Here is a 12,500-nt window from a genome sequence, read left to right as displayed (position 1 = left end):
AAGGCAAATACCCCCTTTCAGTTGGTGGTTCAACACTGATGTCTCTCTAGGCTTGAGGGAGAGCTCACAAGTAAATTACACGAATGTCCTGGAGCAATTGGGAATACACTTTTATTTAGTCTACCTGACCAGGGACATCTTTGAACTATAGGTCACCTAACCCAAACTTTTCACTCTTGTTAGGTTGTCCTTTTCTCTTGTTTTAACCCGAAAGGGCTGAAAATATCAACATTTCAGGTATTCTGTTTGGATAATGTGCAAAACTTGTGGCTTCACTAATAAAAAAAATTAACGAATGTATTTTTCTTAATGTGGTTAAACTATTTAAAGATTTGTATGCAAAATATTTCTGCTCAATTTGTGGTCAATGAAACTCAAATTTTTTAATTTGATAAAACACAACTATGGGTTAAAGGTATTTGCTTTGGGCATCTTTTGATATTTTTAGAATCTAGCTCCATTGCCGTTAGAAATGGTGTCTCCCAGTACTGCAAAGTGCTTCCACAAGTTTAAAAAAGAATGGGCAGAAAAGGAACTGCCAACTAAATCTATTTAACATGGGTAGAAAGTTTCCATGGAAGCTCTTGGCTGCTGGTTCCCAACACAGCTCCACTGTTAGCCTGTGACCTTGCGTTTAACTTTTTTGGACTTTTGGTGACTTTCACAAAAGAGAAATGAACTGGTTAATACAATAAACAAGACATTTGAAACTTCAGCTACATTTTTATCTATTTGTACTGCCTTTGATTTCAACCCGTGACATGTTTGTCAGGTGATAACTATGTACCTGTGACCGCATATCATGGTACCATTTTGAACTGTTTGTGGATATTGCATTAAATCCATATGCTTGAAACCTTTCAATAATGCATATCAACGAAACAATGGAATGAAATAAATAGTTCAAGCCATTTGTGGGACTTGGCTGCTTTTACTTTATTACTCATTTTGGGGGTTATTTCAGTCTCTCCAACCTGCAGGTCGTGCGAAGAATCATGTGAATGGGAATATTCTATAAATGTCTTGATATCATCTTTCGTCTCAACACTCCTGCTGCAGCCGCTTAAAGTCTCACTCCGAGAACCTTAAAATTGCTTAAAAGTGCTTTGACATCTACGTTTTGAGGCTTATTTATTTTTTTACTCATCCATGATGGAGTGTGAACGTCACTCTACGCTATCAAAGAGAGAACTTCTGTCATGTATCAGCCAACAGTGGACCCCTGTCATTCCATACAGTACAAGTGTGGACCATTTTCTGTGATGCAAATCAACAATTCAAATGCATTTCTTTAAAAATAGATTGGGGACTGGAGTACATTGTAAAATGGTAAATTAAGGCTAATTTGGGGATTTAACCATTTCAAAGGTCTAGACCCTTATATTGTATTTGTTTATCATTTTTATTGATTCAAATGAATAGATAGGTTTTTTGTTAGACAATTCTATTCCTAAAAACACACTAACAAATCAAGTTTGACAAATCATTATTACATTAGTTGAGATTGCTATCTTTCCCTTACAGTATATATAGTTATTACCTCTTTTCATAAAAGAAGGAGTGTGAATGTCGCTCCATGCTATCTAAGAAGGGACTTGTGTCATTTTGTAATAGCCAACAGTGTCATCCAAATTAAATGTATTATTATTATTATTATTATTAGTGGACCCCAGTCACTACACACAAAAAAAGTGTGGAACTTTTAAAGCTGAGCCTTTTTTGTTTGCATGTTTCAAGAGACTTTACTAAGTAGTCTGTTTAACAGCCCTCTACACTCTGACAGACGTGTGAACGACTGCAGGTCCTTCACACAATAGAGGAGTGTTTGAAGCGACGTGTGTGGATTGGTCGTTGAAAATCAAGCTCTCGCCAGCAGAGGCGCTATAGAGTATGGACTAAACACTCACACACTTTCAGGTCCCCTCTTGGCAAAAGTTGTGAAAATGCATCAAAATATTTTAGGCATGTTTTTAGGTTGATTTAAGGCATGACCAAAAGGGGACCTGAAAAATGTCCCCTCTTGGCTCGGAGGTCCCCTGTAGGTGAAGGTGTTACGACGCCGAAGTCCACTGTTAGATAGTTAGGCGAGTACACACAGACAAACACACACAAACACAAAACCACACGTGCGAAGAGACCTCATCCATACACAGAACCTTATCTCCCACAGGGCTTGTTGAGAGCTGGCTGTTGTTATCGCTGATGCCTCCCTCGTGATGAAGAGCACTGATGCCTTCCTCATGATTAGTAAGCACTCTACCGTCTTGGCAGGTCCCCTCATCAATAACCCAGTCATCACTCATCCACGGACCACGTGTGATACACCTCAATCCGTCTCTGGGATTATAAAACCTTCCATAACGTATATGAGATAGACCTATTCCGTTTGACGGCGCTCATTTTTCATAGGGTAAATAAATGTTACATTTACCACGGTGGCAACGATTTTTAATCAGAGTGGTGATTGAATAAGGCGTTTTTTGTTAATTTGTTCGAGAACAATCTTCAATCAATCCCTCTTATGATGCACAGTGTGGGCCTCTTGCTTTTCGTTTGAGCAACACAATCCAAAACAATATCCCTATTTAATATTAAAACTATTCTGGCACGATAAATCAGAAGTTATTGCTGTTGTTCCTGTTCTTTTTTCGGCTTCCTGATAATCCCAGTTCCTCATCAACAGTGTTGATTGGAAGATAATAATAAGCACCCTCTTCTAGACAACCCGGTCGACCTTTAAAGTTACAATATTGTGGGCATGGTGGCAGTGTTGGACCTTTAGCGCCCTCCTAGGTCCTTTGCAGCAGAGACATTGAGTGGGGTTAAGGGGTTGGGATATACTCAGGTGAGGGTGTCATTGTGTTGTTGTTCTGTTGTTATGTTGTGCACATTGTTGTCTGTGTTCTGAACGCACGATACTGGAGAGAGAAGGCACTGACTTGTTGATTGATTGGCACTTAATGTACGCACCTATTGTTTGTTGTATTTAGTTATAGTGCTTAGTTATGTAGCATATTATCCTAGCTATCTTACCTGTATACGGGGATTGGGTTAACCTAGCGATTGTTAGTTAGTGCTTGACACTTGGTTCTATGAACATCCTTACTGTACCGACAGCGATATATTGTTTCACTTTCTTATGGCAAATTAACTTATTGTAAGTCGCTTTGGATAAAAGCGTCTGCTAAATGCCCTAAATGTAAATGAGAGAAAACTCCACACCCTCCACCCTAGAGTACAGGTCACGCGGGTTACCAGGTTAAGGACACAAGCGCAAGACAAGCCAAGCCCAACAGTATATTTTGAGAAGGGCACAGTTATTGTATTTTCACAGTGAGAAGCGAAAGCGAGTCCAACACTGTAAGTTTATAGGCTAACTTATTGTTTGAGAATTATACACAAGCTAATGTGGCATCCGTCTTGAAATCCTTTCTGGCTGTCCGTCTTTCAGCTCCAAGATTTATTTGTGTATTAGCTCAGATCTTGTCATGGAGGCTTTTTAAGTCCAGTTCAATCTGAGTTGCTCCAGTTCCTTTGCTTTCTTCCGTGACTGCAGCCTCCCGTGTTTGTCTGCCAATTTTGTTACGTGTGCGTTCGTCTTCTGCAGCTCATCCAAAATGCATCAGCCCGACACGTCTTCAACCTATCCTCCCACTCTATAGACCCCTCCTCCGCACCCTACACCGGCTACCAGTGGCTGCTCAGAACCCATTCCAGTCACCGGTATTAAACCATACCGCCCATCCCGTCTCCTAAACTCTACGACTGCCAAACGGCAGGCCGCTCCCTCACTACATGGGGTCCGGAGACCCCAGCTGCGGCTCAACAAAGTGGGGATTGTCTGCTGTCCAGGCTCCAGACTGGTGGAATGAAGATCCACTGACACCAGGACAGCTGAAAGACTAAACGTCTTCTGTTTCTGACTGAAAACACAGCTGTGGAAACTGTATCTGGTCCCATGAATACATTTTTCCATAATGTAGCATATTCACTCATTTGCTGAATTCAATGTAACTCTTTTTGCATTATATCTTAATGGTTGAATGCACTTATTTTAAGTCGCTTCCGACAGAATTGTCAGCTAAATAAATGCGATGTTTCTATCTGGCAACTCGCGGTACTCGGACAAAAGTGAATCAATACACAGAATCAGACGTTCTTACCCGGAAACCAACATTTCAAAGGAGAACTTATCGGAGAAGCCAGTAGTTCGACTCGCCGAGTTTCCTTAATCTATGAAGACATGGCATGGTAATTCCATGACTTAGTTCAGTACATTTCTTACATATAGATATAGAGCATATAGATTCACCTCTTGGTCAACGCCACGGGCAGATTTGATGTCGTGAAGCGTGGCCCTGACAGAAGTGGAGAGGAACTCATCAGGACAACATGGCGTCAATCCAAGCTATTTATTTATTTTAAACGGCTCTGGTGTCATCACATTCATATTTATCTAATTAACAAGTAAGTGTAAACAAATCTAACCACTTCTGCATCAACTGCTTTGGCGATTAAAAAACATCAACAAAATAAACTTGAAATCCTTTCTGGCAGTTTTTATTTCAGCTGCAGGATTTACTCATGCATTAGCTCAGATCTTGTGTTGTGGAGGCTTTTTAAGTCAGATGGATTTGCACAAGTAAATCCTGGAGCTGAAAGACAGACAGACAGAAAGGATTTCAAGTTTATTATATATATTTATATTAATCTGCAAAAGAGAGAGAGAGCGAGAGGGAGAGAGAGATCACCTCTCCGAACCCAGTTTGGGGAGGTGGGCCCCCCTGATGGGAGAGTTGAACGGGGGTCCCTGGGGAACATTTCATGACGGGGGACTCAGAGCACCGATCCTTGATGAGGCGGCGTCTTCTTCACAGGCCTCGTGTGATCACCCAACCCAGTCTCACGGAAATACGTAACACTGTCACGTCATTTCATCTATTCATTTGTGTTCTGGGACACGTCATTTCATTTTTTTCGTGCCAAAAGCACACATTTCTAACAATAAGACAGCTTTTGGCCACCCGTTTCTACTTTCACCTTTGATTCTGAGAAATTGTGACAATTGACGGATATATTTAATGCAGGTGCGCTGCTCTGTAGGCAAACCGCGATGGAAAATAAGGTAGTTGCTTTTAGAATGAGTTTGAAATTTGTGCTTTTGGCACGGATGTCCCAGATCACGAATGAATAGATTAAATGACGTGACGTCACAGTGTCACGTATTTCCGTGAGACTGGGTGCGATCACCGCCGCTCTCTACTGTCTCCCCTCGTGGTACAAACGTTCTCAGCACGACGATTTAATTCTATGGGGAGCATAAAGGTTCTGTGTTCACGGACGATTATAGATATTATAACATGCATGGGAAAGCTAGGGCGTGGGCCGTGAGTGTGTGTGTGTGTGCGTGTTTGTACTTGAAAATATTTAAAACTATTGTTAGATCTGTAAAAAATACCATTCTGACACAAGGACATAAACGGTTGGTGAAAGAGTGGTGCTTGACACAGAGTATGCCTAACACACACTATTATTCCGAGGACTTTATATTAAAGGCACAAAAAACACAGGGCTTGAAAGGTCGTATAAAATACTTTATTCTAAATATTTATGAAAAGTTTGGCGTGAGTTGAATTCGACAATTATTGGCGACTGAATGAGAAACCATCAGCTACAGTACTGTGGCGTCCAACCACAGTCTGCGAATACAGAACGGAAAAGTCTCATACAGACATTTGGAAGTAGGACATAACATGCAAACAAATGTGACTTTATTCAACTCTTGTGGAACCACAGAAACCTGCGCTGTCTCGTGAGACATGTACATAAATGAAACGGACGTGTCTGAGCCGTTCCTTCTCTCGTAAACCGTCACATTTCTGTCTTAACATCATCATAACATAACTAGTTTGAAAAGGCAGCCATGCATTGTAGAGTGTGATTTGGTAAGAAAAAAATCTAAAAACTCTAACTGTCATGGACTCTAGCTTATAATCATAAGACAGAATTAAGTCAGTGACATTTCATACACATAAACATTGTTAAAATGTGAAATCCGATATCAGAAAAATTATGAATGACTTTGTTTTCACAAATCACATGTTTTCTTCAACATGCTAACATTCAGGTTCAGCCTCGTTCATGCGGCGCTCCTCGGTTCTATAAGGTTAAAACGTTACATTCATGATGCGTCACAGATGGGCCTTCGATGCTAATCAGCCTCAGGTGTCTGTTTGAAAGAAACAATGGTGCAATATCAAGATCCTTGCGTGAATGGGATTGGAAGCATTAATCACCCTTCTGTGCACACACATACACGTGCACACAAAAGACAAGCACACATCGCACACACACATGAGCACACACACAGACAAGCACACATCGCACACACGCAAACACAAGCACACATCGCAAACACACAGGCAAGCACACATACACGCATCCCCCGGGCATGCACACGCACCCACACACGCGCACACATACATACACACACACACACACACACACACACACACACACACACACACACACACACACACACACACACACACACACACACACACACACACACACACCAAGTGCACTTCAGTGCCTCGTCTCCCTCAGCTCCCTCGGCATGCCAAGTCAATCAAACTCACAACAACAAAAACAACAAAAACACAAAAGCAGACCCATGAACAGGATGGTCCTCTCCTGGGGCCTGGGGGTAAGCTGGGGTTCGTATGGGCGAGTCTGAGGAGTCCGGGAGGACATCGGTGTACCTTCCAAAGCAGCGGCAAACAAGCAAGGCCAAGTCTTCAATTCATTTTCTGCTGCCTGTGACTGATTGCTTTTTTGTGTTTCCCATTGTGAGTAAAATGTAACAATATGAATGAAATGAAGGCCCACGTGTGTTGTGACTCGCCCGCTGAACCGCCTCTCTCTCTGGGGCGCTTTCCATGAGCTAGACATGGCAGGCAAAGTCCATGTATTGTCCGGGTTAGGGCTTCACACAACGCAATGCTCCTCTTAGAAAGAACACACAAAGACACACACACACACACACACAAAGACACACACACGCGCACGAAAAAATCCACAAGGACCAAAGATCCCGCGAAGACATGAATATTCATGAAATCTAAGCCATGTGGAGTGCTGAATGGCAATCTGGAAACCTCATGGAAAACCACTGAGCAGATGGAGCCCAAAGTCATACTTTATCTACTGTTCGTGTTCTCTCCATCAACATCAGAACACTAAATGACATTTGGCATAACAGACACCTGTGCAAAGAAAGCGGACTTGATTCAAACAAAATAAAAATAACAAATAAATCACGGTGTTGTAAGCCTGTTTAGAGTTTCTCTACATGATGCTACAGACCGTAAACAGCGAACGTCAGATGTATTTTGGCAATGTAAGGACCACTTGTCTCAGAAGCACTGGGTCGATTGTGAAGACGTCACATTCAGGACCGTCAGTCCAAATGGGTTAATCATCATCATCATCGTAAACTCAACCACCTTACAAAACATCCTTGCATATTACATGTCCTCACATTGCGGCGATTCACTCGCTAGACGCATTGAAAATAGACAAATGGCGACAAGGACAAAAGCTGAATAAATATCCGTTTGAAGACGACATCAAATTTTGGCATTAAGTCAGTTGAAAAAAACAAAACAATAAAACTCTTTCGATAGACTCAAATTATATCTTAAACTTTTTGATTGATACACATCTATCACAGTTTGTCTTTTAATTGATGTGTGCTGGATACAAGAGTGCGATGATAAATAATAATTAAGGGTTTGGAACTTAAAATGTTGGCACCGATTTGGCAATTGCTTCAGCCACGGAGGAACGTAGGGATGAAGTTCTCAGTGAGAAGGAATAATGGTCATGAAACACTTCCATGATCTCTTGAACTTGTGCTGGTCAATACCTTAAAAAAAATCACCAGACTTATTGAGGATTCTCCAACAGCATACATTCACTTTTAACACAAGCAAAGATTATGAAAGGAATAGACATTTTCTCCATTTGTAATCATGAACTCATAGACCTTCAATGACCATCTTACCATTAGAAGGTTGTTCTCTTGATCGTTAAACAACATATTGACGGATGGATCTCTGAAGGTGGCATCCAGTTGGCCCCAGAAACGTTCGCTGTGTATTATTGTCATGGCTTCAACAAATCAATCCAACATTGCAAAGGCTGAATCCAGTTTGATAACTAGAAACTTTACCCGCATGTTGACTGTATTCCGTCATTTCAATATTTTCATACATATATGTATATATATATTTGATATATTACTCTCTTAAATAGATTCGAAGGAAGGTAAATAGAGAATGTTCAATATGATCAATAGTTTTCCTTTCGACCGGCCTTCATTCCCCGACACGCTTTCTCACAATGTGTTCCTCAATCATCAAGATTCAGCACAAACCTCACACAGACCGTGGCCGTCGCTCCGTCTAATACTGAACCAGAAGAAATCTTCAGCGGTCCTAGACTTGTTGTTTGCTAAGGCACGCTGGGACTCATCCCAAGGTGAACAGCTCGACGCGGTGGGAGGTTCAGTGAAATCGTCCTCTCCCTAATGGAACTTGGGTCATGAGTGCTAACTTCTATCATCGTAATAGCATTATTAGCATGAATAGAATATAGTAATAAATTGCTCTGTGTGTCATCCCCGAAGAAGCACAGTGGTCTCGCGGCGAACGCTTGGCGCTGACACAGAGAACGCCACGTCGAGTTTGAGAAGAGGTATGGCCGCCGAGTAGATACAAAATAAATGTCTCCGGCCCCGCAAGCTCGGAAGCACTGCGTCTGAGTGCATCCACGGTTCATGTTCTCTACATGGACGTGTGTGTGTGTGTGTGTGTGTGTGTGTGCGTCTGTGTGTGCGTGCCAGAGGCTCAAACCATGTGATGTGTATCCGCGAATGTACTTAGCGTCTTGATTGATCTGTTCAATTCTCCATTCCTTTCCAATCGATATCCCCGCCGGTCAATCAAACTAATGAAGCCGTCACAGCAGCTACATCCATCAGTGCACTCGTGCGGCACGCGCGTGTGTGTGTCTCCACCAAGCACAGATGATGTGGGTGTTTGGTGTGTGGATCTCAATCTGCAGCAATCCCAATCTTCCAATCGTCATGCGTCCAACTCGGGACCCCGTCCCCCCCCGTCCCCCCCCCGCCCCACCCTGTCCCGTCGCCACGGTTACTTGAAGTTCTCGATGATTGCCACCTCGCGGCGGTCGGCGTAGTCGGGGCTGAGGCCGTTGAGGTACAGGCTGCCGTTCCGGCTCAGCGGCGCGGGGGTGAACGAGAGCGTCAGGTTGGGGTACAGTTCCCGCTCCTCGCCGAAGTTGACGGAGAGCGTGCGCTTGCCCGGCGTCATCTCCTGGTTGACGGCGTTCATGCCCAGCTCCGACGACAGCTTGCGCTTGATGGAGGCGGCGCGCTGGAACTTGTCGTAGATGTCCACGCTCAGACGGCGCCGCGTCTCCTTGAACTCGGCCGACACGTTGGCCGTCCACTCGGCCGCGTGCGCCCGGAACTCGCCCACCTGCGGACGGAGGGGGAAGGGGGAGAGAGCGGTAGGTCAAGCGTGGGAGTGGAGACATGTTTACGAGAGAGCGAGAGGGATGGAGAGAAAGAGAGAGAGGGAGAGGGGGAAAGAGAGAGAGAGAGAGGGGGGAGGGGGAAAGAGAGAGAGAGAGAGAGAGAGAGAGAGAGAGAGAGAGAGAGAGAGAGAGAGAGAGAGAGAGAACGAGAGAGGGAGGGGGAAAGAGAGAGAGAGAGAGAGAGAGAGAGAGAGAGAGGGAGGGAGGGGGAAAGAGAGAGAGAGAGAGAGAGAGAGAGAGAGAGAGAGAGAGAGAGAGAGAGAGAGAGAGAGAGAGAGGGAGGGAGAGGGAGAGAGAGAGAGAGTGGGTGAGGGAGAGAGAAAGAGGAAAGAGAGAGAGAGAGAGAAAGAGAGAGAAAGAGAGGGCGAAGGCGAGAGAGAGCGAGGGCGAGAGAGAGAGAGAGAGAGAGAGAGAGAGAGAGAGAGAGAGAGAGAGAGAGAGAGATTTGTCCTGTTTCGTTATACAATGATCTGCAGGGGAGATCCTCTGGACTATGTTTGGACTCGAGAGTAGCGTGCAGTAGTGTGGAGATGGACGGCATAACGAACGTATAAAGGATTTGTTGTTGCAGGCTATGGTTACAGGAGCTGTGAAACAGACAGTTGACACATCACTCACTATCAGGCAGGATTCGTTAAAGTTGTTCTCGGACTCAAGCTCATAAACTGGTGTCTTTGAAGTTTAACATCTTTATTTCCTCTCATTCATTATGAAATATGATCCAGGATAAGGTACTCACTGCTCAGCCAGGCTCTTGACCACCACAAATACTACAACCACCTCCACCACCACAACCATAACCTCCACCACCAGCACCAATATCACCACCCCACCAACACCATTACCACCACCACCATTACCACCACCTTCAACACCACCATTAACACCAACTTCACCACCTCCATCTCCAACACTGCAATCCCATCAAAAAACAAGATTTTCTGTGGTTCTAGTAGTATTCAGGGATCTGCTCAGAGGTCTCTCCCACCACTGCTGCTGCCAGACACGAATCACGTCTCCCGCCCTCTGCAGACTTCACCACGGTTCAGCCATCATGCCAACCATTGTGCTGAATAAATCATGAAGTAGAATGTGTCTAACATGAAAACTCCCTGCTTGCTCGTACAGCATAGATCGTTCTCAATGTGTGTATGTGTGTGTGTGTGTGTGTGTGTGTGTGTGTGTGTGTGTGTGTGTGTGTGTGTGTGTTTGTGTGTATGTGTGTGTGTGTGTGTGTGTGTGTGTGTGTGTGTGTGTGTGTGTATGTGCGAGTGTGTGGTTGAGTGTGTAGTAGGGGGCGGCTGGGACAGAATTCATACTTGGTCTTACACGCAATATTATAATCTCGTATATACACCAGTATACTCATACACACACACACTATTATACTCCTTTTACATGTATGTATGAGAGTGTATAGTCATGTATGTGAGAGAGCATAGTAGTGTATGTGAGAGAGCATAGTAGTGTATGTGCGAGAGTATAGAAGTGTATGTGAGAGAGTAGTGTGTGTGTGTTAGAGAGTATAGTAGTGTATGTGAGAGAGTATAGAAGTGTATGTGAGAGAGTAGTGTGTGTGTGTTAGAGAGTATAGTAGTGTATGTGAGAGAGTATAGTAGTGTATGTGCGAGAGTATAGAAGTGTATGTGAGAGAGTAGTGTGTGTGTGTTAGAGAGTATAGTAGTGTATGTGCGAGAGTATAGTAGTGTATGTGAGAGAGTAGTGTGTGTGTGTTAGAGAGTATAGTAGTGTATGTGCGAGAGTATAGAAGTGTATGTGAGAGAGTATAGTAGTGTATGTGCGAGAGTATAGAAGTGTATGTGAGAGAGTAGTGTGTGTGTGTTAGAGAGTATAGTTGTTTATGCAAGAGAATATAGTAGTGTGTGAGAGAGAGACTGAAACGGAAGTGAGTTTGAGTCCTCAGTTCCATTTCATTGAAACTCTCACACACACACACTACCATACTCGCTCACATACACTACTATACTCTCTCTCACACACACTGCTATACTCCCTTGCATAAACAACTATACTCTAAGTATGTATATGTGAGATTATAATAGTGTCTGTAAGACCAAGTATGAATTCTGTACCAGGGGGCCCATCATAGGTGTGTGCTTCGGTTGCTATATCATGTATATGTATGTACATTGGGTACATTTGCATCAGTGTGTGTGCATACGTGTGTGTGTGTGCATACGCATATGTGTGTGTCTTAGTGTGTGTGTTTCCATCTGTTTACTGTTTCCATCTGTAATGTATATGCGTGTACATTGGCTGTCTGCATACTTGTCTTTGTCTGAACGTCTTTGTGTGTGTGTGTGTGTGTGTGTGTGTGTATGTGCATGCGTGTCTACGCAGCATCACGTGGCTGCCTGTGTGTGCGTGCCTGCATGGGGGAGCGTGTGTGTGTGTGTGTGTGTGTGTGTGTGTGTGTGTGCGTGTGTGTTTGTGTTCGTGCCTGCCTGAATGCGGGCGCGCGTGTGTGTGTATGTGTGAGGGTTTTTTTCGTTGCACTTGACACTACATGGCGGTTCTGCTCATCCATCTCGGTGTAACTAAAGTGCGTGACAAGGTACCCCCATTAACCACTTCAGCCTCTGTAACTACACTCCAACCCACAGCACCCTCCTTGCAGGGGGAGATGGATGGCTCTTATGCAGAGAAGGGATCAATCTTTTACTATGGATGACCTTGTGCGTCGACACTGACAAGGTGTTAGCCCCCCCCCCCCCCCCCCCCCCTCCCACGCTATAGGGGCCATAGGTCTCGGGGCCAACAAGTCGCAGGTTATTCGGTTTTGGTTTTGTTATAGAAACGCTGTATTGGCTTCTTGCTGTCAAAGCAAAACTAGAGAGAAGAAATCGCAGGAAAGCTTG

At 44.0% G+C, this 12,500-nt stretch overlaps 1 protein-coding gene across 1 annotated transcript in view; it reads right to left on the bottom strand.

Annotated features, from left to right (window-relative positions):
• Window positions 1-9,215: 9,215 nt before the first annotated feature.
• The window catches only part of LOC130374319 (potassium channel subfamily K member 2-like), a 24,793-nt gene continuing 21,508 nt past the window's right edge, over window positions 9,216-12,500 (bottom strand). Inside the window, exon 7 of the mRNA XM_056581035.1 lies at window positions 9,216-9,563. Within this exon, the coding sequence (XP_056437010.1) occupies window positions 9,216-9,563 (348 nt within the window). The remainder of the gene's footprint in view (window positions 9,564-12,500) is intronic.

This window comes from Gadus chalcogrammus, chromosome 21 (genome assembly GCF_026213295.1).
Source record: "Gadus chalcogrammus isolate NIFS_2021 chromosome 21, NIFS_Gcha_1.0, whole genome shotgun sequence".
NCBI lineage: Eukaryota > Metazoa > Chordata > Actinopteri > Gadiformes > Gadidae > Gadus > Gadus chalcogrammus.
The sequence above is the reverse complement of the archived record's forward strand: the minus strand, read 5'-3'. Positions and strand labels throughout refer to the sequence as shown.